At 38.5% G+C, this 12,541-nt stretch overlaps 1 protein-coding gene across 1 annotated transcript in view; it reads left to right on the top strand.

Annotated features, from left to right (window-relative positions):
* HORMAD2 (HORMA domain containing 2) overlaps window positions 1-12,541 on the top strand; it is a 34,376-nt gene that overhangs the window by 9,859 nt on the left and 11,976 nt on the right. The window contains 5 exon segments of the mRNA XM_070762340.1: window positions 1,467-1,487; window positions 3,351-3,377; window positions 5,186-5,253; window positions 8,350-8,501; window positions 10,322-10,593. Of these exon segments, the coding sequence (XP_070618441.1) occupies window positions 1,467-1,487; window positions 3,351-3,377; window positions 5,186-5,253; window positions 8,350-8,501; window positions 10,322-10,593 (540 nt within the window).

Below are 12,541 nucleotides of genomic sequence, written 5' to 3'. Positions count from 1 at the left end.
CTTTTATCAGCAGATGGCGCTCTCACTTCAATCTACTCCAGTACTTCTGCAATGTTATTAAAAAATCCAAGTTCAGTTATTTTAAATTGTAAATCCAATAAATGATAATATAAAAAAGAGGTTTGGAGTTGTAATTCCAGCATTTAAAATGCCTTCTCCCCATCATGCCTTTTGTTTTTGAAAATCCAAATTTCTATTTGTATTTTAAAAGAAAATATTTTTTCCCTTTTAAATTCCAAGTATTTTTCTAGGTGCCTGCTTTAACAAATATCTATAAACATATATGTTCCCTTGGTTTTCTTGGGGTCAGATTGCAATTAAAGGTATTTTCTCACCCATTTTCTCACATTCATTTTCTCCACTCCAGCACAGACTTTGGTATTCTAATTATGCTCATCTTCATGGAATCCAGGCTTATTATTGCTTTTTAGAGTCATTAATATGATGAAGGAAATATTTGCATGCTTGAGAATTGTTTTATTCGTGAAACACGGTATACACATTTAATTAGGGTTTTTTTTAATTTTTGAAAAAAAGTTTGAGGGATGCAGTTTGGGTCCTTGAAAGAGCCGTTGAAATATGCAAAAGAGTGGTTTAAGTTGGTAATTTTATTCTGGTATAGAAAGACAATTTCTAGCGTACTATTTGGACAGAGGGAAACCCATCTGGGGAAAAAAAAAAATCAACCCCAGCTTCTGTCTTTGTAATGAAGCCAAATGGCCACAGAGGGTCAGTGATGTTCTTGCAATTCATCTGAGTCCTGAAATTCTTCAAATTCTTGATGGGGGAAACGACACCTATTTTATTTATTTATTTATTCATTCATTTGTCCAATACACAAATACAAATGGAAGAGAATAGACATTGAGTAATATATATAAATATAATATGTAAAAAAGAAGAGAAATATATGAGAGGAAAATAATATATATGATATATGAGATAAGGAAAGACAATTGGACAGGGGACGAAAGGCACACCAGTGCACTTATGTACGCCCCTTACTGGCCTCTTAGGAACTTGGAGAGGTCAATCGTGGAGAGTCTAAGGGAGAAATGATGGGGGTTGGGGGTTGACACTATTGAGTCCGGTAATGAGTTCCACGCTTTGACAACTCGATTGTTAAAGTCATATTTTTTACAGTCAAGTTTAGAGCGGTTAATATTAAGTTTGAATCTGTTGCGTGCTCTTGTGTTGTTGCGGTTGAAGCTGAAGTAGTCATTGACTACTAGTCATTGCAGAAGTAGATCTTTCCCATTGTGAGGAGGCAGGATAACCATTTCTTCTCCTCTTTTTTAACATGAAAGGAAGCATTAACACCTCTTAGGGCAACCAACTAGCAAATAAAAAAGTGGCACACTAAATAGAAGGGATTTTTCTCTTCAAGGTAACTGGTAGTTGAAAGGCAATGATGAGTACATTGTAAATGAAATGCAAATTTTGAACAGTTTCTTTCTATTTCGCAGCTACATATGGCAGTTTTGGCAGTAAGTACTTTCTTCATTCTCAGTTTAGAAAAGGTAGCTTGAGGAATCCTATCGTATCATGACAGAAGGGTTTGTCTTTCACAGCCAAAGCATTGTCATCTCAAATCTTTTATATATCTATATCTATCTCTCTATCTCTCTCTCTATATCTATATCTATCTATCTATCTATCTATCTATCTATCTATCTATCTATCTATCTATCTATCTATCATATATATATATATATATATATATATATATATATATATATATATATATATATATATATATATATATATGTAGATTGTTCTGAGTTCGGGTTTTGCCCTGTGTAATGTTTTGCATGTCTATGCGACGTTTCGGTGAAATCACATTCACCATCATCAGGCTGGAGTTCCAATCTTTGTGTTTTTTTTTTTTATATATATATATATAAGATTTTATATATAAAATATATATATTTTATATATAAAATATATATATATTTTTTATATAAAATATATATATTTTATATATATATAAGATTTGAGATGACTATATATATATATATATATATATATATATATATATATATATATATATATATATATGTCACATGTTTTTTTGCTGAATTTGAAAATTAAGGGATGGCCTCATCAACTAGCCATACCCACTGGGACTTGAACCTGCAACCTTTGTCTTGTAAGGCAGAGAATTATCCTCTAGGCTACAGTATCCAATCCCTTCAGCTCTGCACCAGGGAAGGGTTACATATTTTTGTGCCGAATCACCCTGGTGTATTGAAGGAACATCACAGCTCCTTATTTGCTACTCGGCCCAACCCAGGGCCATTTCCAAGGCAGTTAATTTTATTGATAGCTGACAATTCTATCTGTATGTGTCACATGGTTTGGTTTTTTTTTTGCTGAATTTGAAAATTAAGGGAGACTAAGATAGATCTATTTCGGCCTTATTTTGGCCTCATCAGCTAGCCATACCCACTGGGACTTCATATATATATGAAGGTCTTGGCATATTCGGGTTTCTTCCCATGTAAGATTCAGTGATTTCTGGCGACGTTTCGACAAGGTCCCACTCGTCATCTTCAGGCAGATGCTCCTGTCCTTGTTCTAGGGCGAACACGGGGTTAAAATCACAGCTGTGTTCACCCTAGAACAAGGACAGAAGCACCAGCCTGAAGATGACGAGTGGGAACTTGTCGAAACTTCGCCAGAAATCACTGAGTCTTACACGGGAAGAAACCGGAATATGCCAAGACCTTCATACCTGCAGCCGTGAAAATCTACGAAAACACATTCACAAAGTATTAATACCTCCCACTAGGGGAAAGAGGCAAAAATGAAGTTCTAATGCTAGGAAAGTTAACTTCCCTTCTAGCTCTTCTGTTTGCTATTGGAATGATAAAGCCTTCTTCCACTAATGGAACAATTGAACAAGAAAATCATTTGGTGAGGCAAATTGCATCACTTCACCATCTTAGCTAAATAGATGGTGTTATCTCTGTTCTGCAAAAAACCCCTCACTGAAATTAAGTGAGGCCACACACTTCTGCTATTTGAGATTTTTAAAACAAATTATTTGTGGGTTGGAAGGGTTGATGAATTGACCACAGTTGTCTATGTAGGTGGTGAACAATTCTCTGGATAAGAGCTTGGTTTATGGAAAAAATTACTTAATTTCTCCAAATATAGGCACACTCTTCTCATCATTTTATAATTTGCTGTTTATATGACTAGTTACAGATGCAAGAAGAATGACAAAAAGAAACATTCCTGCAGTCATGATTATCAGTCTGTGATCAAACAAAGCTGTGGTTTGGCTTTATTTTGTTATGATAATTCACTGAAGAGCCATATTAATTTTGTCTACTTTCTTGAAACAGATCTATACCGACCCCAAAGACCCCGAGGTAAGAGGTACAAACTGTAAACCACAAGCAGTACAGACGGAATGTTTTCATTTCATATTTAAGTCAGACAGGATTCATCTGATTAGCTGCCTTGATAATGATGCAAATGAAATATATAAATTCCCTTTAGTATCATTATTACATCTATTTTTTGCTTTCTTCAATGTGGGCCACCACACTTTTTCCACCCTCCTTCAGATAATGTTTTTGCCCAAACTTTTGATTAGCTTTATGCATTAAATTTGCCTAATTCTCAAGATACAGAAAATTTCTAATGGAAGGAAACTTATTATTTTATTTATTTATTTTATTTATTAAATTTGTATGCCGCCCCTCTCTGCAGACTCGGGGCGGCTCACAACAGCAACAGAAAAACAGTGTAAAATACAAATTCAATAATTAGAAAGCTAAAAACACATAATTTAAAAAAACCATTCACACAGCATACCATACATAAACAGTATAGGCCTGGGGAAGATATTTCAGTTCCCCCATGCCTGACGACAGAGGTGGGTCTTAAGGAGTTTGCGAAAGGCAAGGAGGGTGGGGGCTGTTCTAATCTCAGGGGGGAGCTGGTTCCAGAGGGTCGGGGCCGCCACAGAGAAGGCTCTTCCCCTGGGACCCGCCAAACAACATTGTTTGGTCGACGGGACCCAGAGAAGGCCAACTCTGTGGGACCTAATCGGTCGCTGGGATTCGTGAGGCAGAAGGCGGTCCCGGAGATATTCTGGTCCGATGCCATGAAGGGCTTTATAGGTCAAGACCAAAACTTTGAATTGTGACCGGAAATTGATCGGCAACCAATGTAGACTGCGGAGTGTTGGTGTAACATGGGCATACTACCATGATTGCTCTTGCAGCTGCATTCTGCACGATCTGAAGTTTCCAAACATTTTTCAAAGGTAGCCCCATGTAGAGAGCATTACAGTAGTCGAATCTCGAGGTGATGAGGGCATGAGTGACTGTGAGCAGTGAGTCCTGATCCAGATAGGGCCGCAGCTGGTGCACCAGGCGAACCTGGGCAAACGCCCCCCTCGCCACAGCTGAAAGATGTTGTTCTAATGTAAGCTGTGGATCGAGGAGGACGCCCAAGTTGCGTACCCTCTCTGAGGGGGTCAATAATTCCCCCCCCAGGGTTATGGATGCACAGATGGGATTGTCCTTGGGAGGCAGAACCCACAGCCACTCCGTCTTATCCGGGTTGAGCTTGAGTCTGTTGACACCCATCCAGACCCCAACAGCCTCCAGACAAGGAGGGACTCAACCTAAGGAGAAATTTCCTGACAGTTGTGGGTGTTTCGTCACTAGAGGTTTTAAAGAAAAGACTGGACAGCCATTTGTCTGAAATGGGATAGGGTCTCCTGAATAAGCCTGGACTAGATGATCTCTAACATCTAAACATCCATTTCGGAGTAAGCGGCATATATATGCAATCAATCAATCAATCAATCAATCAAGCAAGCAAGCAAGCAAGCAATCAACATCCCTTCCAACTCTGTTATTCTGATAATTAATAAGCTAACAGAAAGTTTGATATTAAATTTATGCTATAGCAATGATATTAAATTATTTCCTATTCAATGCCTTTAAGGCCTGTCTCTGTGCTTATTATGTTGTGTTTTTTCCTGTCATGCTGCTATATTTTTTTAATTGACGGAAAGAACTGTAAACTTTTCTGAATAACAATAATAGGATCATTGATTGAATTTAAATCTGTATTTGTACATTGAATAAATACTTTTAGTTTTCTCTTTTTTTTAAAAAAAAAGGAAAACAAGTTCAATTTCTGTTTCCTGTTCCATCCTTAGTGCTTGACCGAATTCTATCAGTTCAAGTTCAAATACTCAAAAAATGGACCTCAGATGGACTTTGCTAGGTAACTTTTTCATTCTTTAATTTCTGGAAACAACAGACACTTTGTATTAAATATCTCACCAGCGGAAATTGTTGTGAGGAATGCCAATTCTGATTTCTTTAATTTTTAATATTTTCATTGTGTAAATGTAGTCTCTAGGGTTGGGTTCGAACATAACTCGTTACCAGTTTGCTTCCTCCCATGCCGCATGGCCATTCATACTGCACTTGCTCAATAACAAAAAATAAAATAAAATAAAAATTTTAAATCCCTGAAAACAAGATGGTGATGCATATGCAGTGCTGGAAACTTAGCTTCTGCGCATGTACAGAAGGAAATACAACCCGGAAAAGAATCCCATTTAAATTTTTTTTTAAAAAAGATGGCAGCCTTCAAGGACCAGCACCAATTGAACCAATTCCGTGATGTCATTGTGACATCATCAGTAGTTTGCTACCAGTTTGGGTGAACTGGTCAAACCGGGAGGAACTCTAGTTGTACCTACCGTCCAGCCTTTTTCCTCCCCTTTTTATTTATTTTATTTATTTATTTATTTATTTTGTCCAATACACAATGAGGGTTTTAGTGGGTATATATCTATATACACATAGTAAAATACATGATGAAGGTTATAGAGGAGATACTCATAGTAAAATATATCTAAGAAATAATAGAAAAGAAGTTAAAGTATAGAACATATCAATGAAAGAATAGAAGAAGAGAGATAGGAATAGAAGAAAGGTATAGGAGAGCAATAGGACAGGGGATGGAAGGCACTCTAGTGCATTTGTACTCACCCCTTACTGACCTCTTAAGAATCTGGATAGGTCAACCGTAGATAATCTAAGGGTAAAGTGTTGGGGGTTTGGGGTTGACACTATGGAGTCCGGTAATGAGTTCCACGCTTCGACAACTCGGTTACTGAAGTCATATTTTTTACAGTCAAGTTTGGAGCGGTTAATATTAAGTTTAAACCTGTTGTGAGCTCTTGTGTTGTTGTGGTTGAAGCTGAAGTAGTTGAAGAAGCTGGGCCCATTCTGTCTAATGGGAATTAATGCCCCATTTCTTTTTTTTTTAGAGGGGTCACACAGAGACATAAGTTCAATAGCCCAACAAAGGAGTATTCATCATCTTTCTGTGTGTTTGGAGATGTGCCCTGGTGCATCATAGTATCAATTCACTGTTAATGACCCAGTTTGTAACTCTAGACAATTGCCAACCACTAATATGCCTCCGTGACCCTATTTATCTTATTGAAATTATAAAAAGGACTCTGCCGCTTTGTCCTGTCCTTCCAGTAAAATGAGTCAGTGGGTGCTCTATATTTGTCCTAATGCTGTGTTTCGTTTTTACTCTTTTGACTTACGCTGCAACTGAGAAGTGGTACCCCAATTCTAACAAATGTCTTAGTTGTGGAATATAGACATCTGACTTACTCTGACTTAATTAATGTATCATGCTATTTGTGGCAAAATCCATCTGGATACTCTAGCAGTCTCTAACAAGTCTTTTTCAGTAGGGAGTCCATCTGGCATTGGGTCAATGTAGTGTTGGTTTAGGTATTTAGCATTGGGCTCACAGCGACTTTATTTAGTGACCAAAATACTTTTGGACGGGACATTTTGCTCAGATTTAGTCCACGTGCCTTCTTGTTCCCATTTTTAGGATGGTTTAACCATTTAGTGTCCCGTGAAGTCATTAGTTTGGTTCTATTAATGTCTCTAAATTATCCCTTTTGTGAGCAGATTATTCTGATGAATACTCGCAAAGTTGCGAGTCAGGCAGTATCATTTAATTTCACAATTAATTACAATCACAATTCTTTCATTGTACTCCTAGGGAAATGAAGGGAATGGGGACCCAATGATACACCTTTCAAATTATTTAGTTATTTATTTATTTATTTTGTCTAATACACAATGAGGGTTTTAGTGGGTATATATCTATATACACATAGTAAAATACATGATGAAGGTTATAGAGGAGATACTCATAGTAAAATATATCTAAGAAAGAATAGAAAAGAAGATATAGTAATAGAACATATCAATGAAAGAATAGAAGAAGAGATATAGGAATAGAGGAAAGGTATAGGAGATATAGGAGAGCAATAGGACAGGGGACGGAAGGGACTCTAGTGCACTTGTACTCGCCCCTTACTGACCTCTTAGGAATCTTAGGTCAGCGGTTCAAATGTCATCACCGGCTCAAGGTTGACTCAGCCTTCCTTCCTTCTGAGGTGGGTAAAATGAGGACCCGGATTGTGGGGGCAATAGGCTGTCTCTGTTAAAAAGTGCTATTGCTAACATGTTGTAAGCCGCCCTGAGTCTAAGGAGAAGGGCAGCATAAAAATCGAGTAAGTAAGTAAGTAAGTAAGTAAGTAAGTAAGTAAGTAAGTAAGTAAGTAAGTAAGTAAATAAATAAATCTGGATAGGTCAACCGTAGATAATCTAAGGGTAAAGTGTTGGGGGTTTGGGGATGACACTATGGAGTCCAGTAATGAGTTCCACGCTTCGACAACTCAGTTACTGAAGTCATATTTTTTACAGTCAAGTTTTGAGCGGTTAATATTAAGTTTAAATCTGTTGTGTGCTCTTGTGTTGTTGTGGTTGAAGCTGAAGTAGTCGCCGACAGGCAGGACGTTGCAGCATATGATCTTGTGGGCAATACTTAGATCTTGTTTAAGGCGTCTTAGTTCTAGGCTTTCTAGGCCCAGGATTAATCAAGGACTACCTATATTAAATAAGTACATTGCTCTTTAAAAGAAAGCAAAAGAAGACACAGCTCAGTATACTATTAAATGTTTAGCCTATAAATAAAATAAAATATAAAAAATAAAATAAATAAGCAATTAAAGTTTAAGGCAGTCATTTAGCTCTTAACAATTCTTATTTCCCCCAATATGCAAAAAGAATCCAAATTCTTAGCCCCATTCCATTCAGGGAAGCCAGGCTGGAGAATTCTGGGAGTTGAAGTCCACAAGTCTTAAAGTTGCCTAGTTTGGAGACCTCTGCTCTAGGATTTACAGAATCCATGCCTCTAGGCTGCATGTGCATTCTTGGTTTAAGCCACATCAGTTAAGATCATTTTTAACATATGTGTTTTTTTTCCTGGTAGTTCTCAAGTCAGCTTTCGCAATGGAACAAACAGCAAAGAAATTCAAAAAGCCAGTATTCTACTGATCCGCAAATTATATATATTGATGCAACATCTTGGACCCCTTCCTAATGATATTACTTTGACCATGAAATTGTTCTATTACAAAGATGGTAAGTGGCAAGATTTCCTATCTGTTCCGGCTTCCAATTATTATTATTATTATTATTATTATTATTATTATTATTATTATTATTTATTAGATTTGTATGCCGCCCCTCTCCGTAGACTAGGGGTGGCTCACAACAATAACAAAGACAATGTAAGAACAAATCTAATAATTTAAAAAGCACTAAAACCCCCATTATTAAAAGCAAGCATACACACAAACATACCATGTATAAACTGTATAGGCCCGGGGGAGATGTCTCAGTTCCCCCATGCCTGATGGCAGAGATGGGTCTTAAGAACTTTACGAAAGGCAAGGAGGGTGGGGGCAGTTCTGATCTCCGGGGGGAGCTGGTTCCAGAGGGTCAGGGCCGCCACAGAGAAGGCTCTTCTCCTGGGTCCCGCCAAACGACATTGTTTAGTCGACGGGACCCGGAGAAGGCCAACTCTGTGGGACCTAACCGGTTGCTGGGATTCGTGCGGCAGAAGGTGGTCCCGGAGATATTCTGGTCCGATGTCATGAAGGGCTTTATAGGTCATAACCAACACTTAGGACAAAACCCAACCCAGAGATGTAGAAGTTGCCATTGAAATGACATTGGAGTTGCCAATGAAGGACTGGGGGCTTGTCACCTAACTAGAACTAAATGTGGAATCAGGAATCAATTATAAAGCAGAGACCAGATCCTTGTTCTCTTTCTCTCTTTCTCTCCCCCTCTCCCTCCCTCCCTCCTCTCTCTTTCATTGAAAATCATAGCTCAGGACTGTAGTCACCGCAAGTCTCCAGAGAGGGGCGGCATACAAATCGAATAAATTACTATAAATTATTATTATTATTATTATTATCATCATTTTCTCTCCCAGTTGTTTGCATTCCAGTGCTCTCTCCAGGAACAAGGATTTACATTTTTCTCCTTCCTCTGCTTCCTCTTTTCCTTCACTGTTGTATTTTCTAGACAAGATAATCTCTGTCCATAACATTATGTTTATTAATATAAACATAATTCGCCCACGTTTCTACAACACTACGTGGCCTGCACTGGCTGCTGATTAGTTTCCAGTCACAATACAAAGTGTTGGTAATGACCTTTAAAGCCCTACATGGCATTGGACCTCCGGAATACCTCCGGAACCGCCTTCTATGGCATGAATCCCAGCGGCCAATAAGGTTCCACAGAGTTGGCCTCCTCCTGGTCCAGTCGACCAAACAATGTCACTTGGCGGAACCCAGGGGAAGAGCCTTCTCTGTGGCGGCCCCAGCCCTCTGGAATCAACTCCCCCTGGAGATTAGAATGGCTCCTACCCTCCTTGTCTTTCGCAAATTACTCAAGACCCACCTATATCGCCAGGCATGGGGGAACTAAGACACCTACCGCATGCTTTTATATTTTATGTATTGTATGTGTTGTATGGTTTTAATTGTTGGGGTTTTATATATTTTTTCTTTTAATATTAGATTTGTTCCACTGTTTTATTGCTTTTATTATTGTTGTGAGCCGCCCCGAGTCTTCGGAGAGGGGCGGCATACAAATCTAATAAATAAATAAAATTAAAAATAAATAAATAAAAAGTCATTATGAGAAACTTCTCCGATTCATAAAGTAAACATGTTTTAAATGAATTATTGGGGCAAATATGTGCATACAGTCCATGGAATTTATTTAGATGCTTTGCCCCATCATTCATGGATGGATGGAGGGATGGATGATAGACAGACAGACAGACAGACAGACAGACAGACAGACAGACAGACAGACAGACAGACACAATCTTGTCCTAGAGACAATACCTGTTGCTCCAGGATTCACACCTGCTTCCTTTGCAGTCACGCCCATTGATTACCAACCTCATGGCTTCAAAGAAGGTGACAGTTCAGATGGTCTTCTCTTTGATGGTGACCCTGTGAACCTAAAAGTAGGATCTGTTTCCACTGGATTCCATGTGTTGAAAGTGAAGGTAACAACAGAGAGCAAAAGAATAGGGATGCTAGCGGAGGAGAACGGCCCCACTGAAATTTCCCACCAAGGTTTAGACTGCGATGATGAAGATAATGATGAAGAAGAAGAAGAAGAGGACAGCACTAAAGTACCAGAACAGGTTACACTGTCTTTTCCACAAACCATTTTCTACAAAAATTAGGGTGGCCTGGGGTTTTTGTTTTCCTGACATCAGTCATAAAATGGGTTTATGAGCAGAGGTGAAATTCAACATTTTTACCTTGGTGGGTGTGGCAGGAAAGGATATTGCAAAATCCCCATTCCCTCCTTACTCCTGCGGGAAGGATATTGCTAAATCCCATTCCCACTCCACTCTAAGGCCATCCAGAGGTGGTATTTGCCGGTTCTCCGAACTACTCACATTTTCATTGAACACACCAGGGTCATTGAAGTTGGATCAAACCCATCTTCCATGAAGACCTGAAGGAATGTTTAAAGGCTAAAGCTACACACATAGAGCAAAGACCCATAGATTAAAACTTGGGGAGAGCCAATATGGTGTATGGATATTATTGGAAAGATCGAGATTTAAATGTATTAATCAATCTAGTTGGGCAATAAAACATCCACAAACAAACAGACAATAGCCCAGAGAGCACCAAGAAATCCACAGCTACACACATAGAGCAAAGACCCATAGATTAAAACTTGGGGAGAGCCAATATGGTGTATGAATATCATTGGAAAGATGGAGATTTAAATGTATTAGTTGGGCAATAAAACATCCACAAACAAACAAACAAACAAACAAACAATAGCCCAGAGAGCACCAAGGAATCCACAGTTCAGTCCTGAGCTACAGATGCTCTCTTCAATTGTTACCTCAAGGCTTTTTCTTGGTGAGAAAACATGGGTAGAGGTGATGCTGTTTGCATCTGAAAGGTGCCTTAACAATCTAGTAAATAAATAATTTGTCAGCTATGGGGAAAAGTTAATATTTGACTTCTTGTGAAGTGGAAAAGAGTTTCTGGTAACTTCTGTAAAAAGCATATTGTCCCGTAGGAAAAAGATGAAATTTGCCAATTACTATCCCTCCTCCCTTAGAGCAGGATATGACTCTTATTTTTATACTCTACCTGTGGAGTATAGGGGGGACATGATCGAAACATTTAAATATGTCAAAGGGTTAAATAAGGTCCAGGAGGGAAGTGTTTTTAATAGGAAAGTGAACACAAGAACAAGGGGACACAATCTGAAGTTAGTTGGGGGAAAGATCAAAAGCAACATGAGAAAATATTATTTTACTGAAAGAGTAGTAGATCCTTGGAACAAACTTCTAGCAGAGGTGGTGGATAAATCCACAGTAACTGAATTTAAACATGCCTGGGATAAACATAGATCCATCCTAAGATAAAATACAGGAAATAGTATAAGGGCAGACTAGATGGACCAGGAGGTCTTTTTCTGCCGTCAGTCTTCTATGTTTCTATGACTTCATGAACTCCATCTGCATAGTCTGGAGGACAGAAGGGAAAGGGGGGACAGGATAGAAACATTTAAATATGTCAAAGGGTTAAATAAGGTTCAGGAGGGAAGTGTTTTTAATAGGAAAGTGAACACAAGAACAAGGGGACACAATCTGAAGTTAGTTGGGGGAAAGATCAAAAGCAACATGAGAAAATATTATTTTGCCGAAAGAGTAGTAGATGCTTGGAACAAACTTCCAGCAGACGTGGTTGGTAAATCCACAGTAACTGAATGTAAACATGCCTGGGATAAACATAGATCCATCCTAAGATAAAATACAGGAAATAGTATAAGGGCAGACGAGATGGACCATGAGGTCTTTTTCTGCCGTCAGACTTCTATGTTTCTATGTTTCTATGTAGGCCATAACAGCAATCTCTTTCCAAAATGAAGAAAACCCACCCTCTAACTTAATCAGAAGGCCTAGGTAAAAATGTACCTGTTTTTGCTCAGGGAAAAATGTATCCCAATTTAGTTATTTTTACCCAGAAAAAAACCCTCTGGTTTCAGTCAAATATCTACATGTGCGTGCACAAACACAAACACACACAAACACACACACACACAAATTCCCCCCAGAT

Source organism: Erythrolamprus reginae, chromosome 10 (genome assembly GCF_031021105.1).
Source record: "Erythrolamprus reginae isolate rEryReg1 chromosome 10, rEryReg1.hap1, whole genome shotgun sequence".
Taxonomy (NCBI): Eukaryota; Metazoa; Chordata; class Lepidosauria; order Squamata; family Dipsadidae; genus Erythrolamprus; species Erythrolamprus reginae.
Note: the sequence above shows the minus strand (reverse complement) of the source record. Positions and strands in the feature narration are given on the sequence as shown.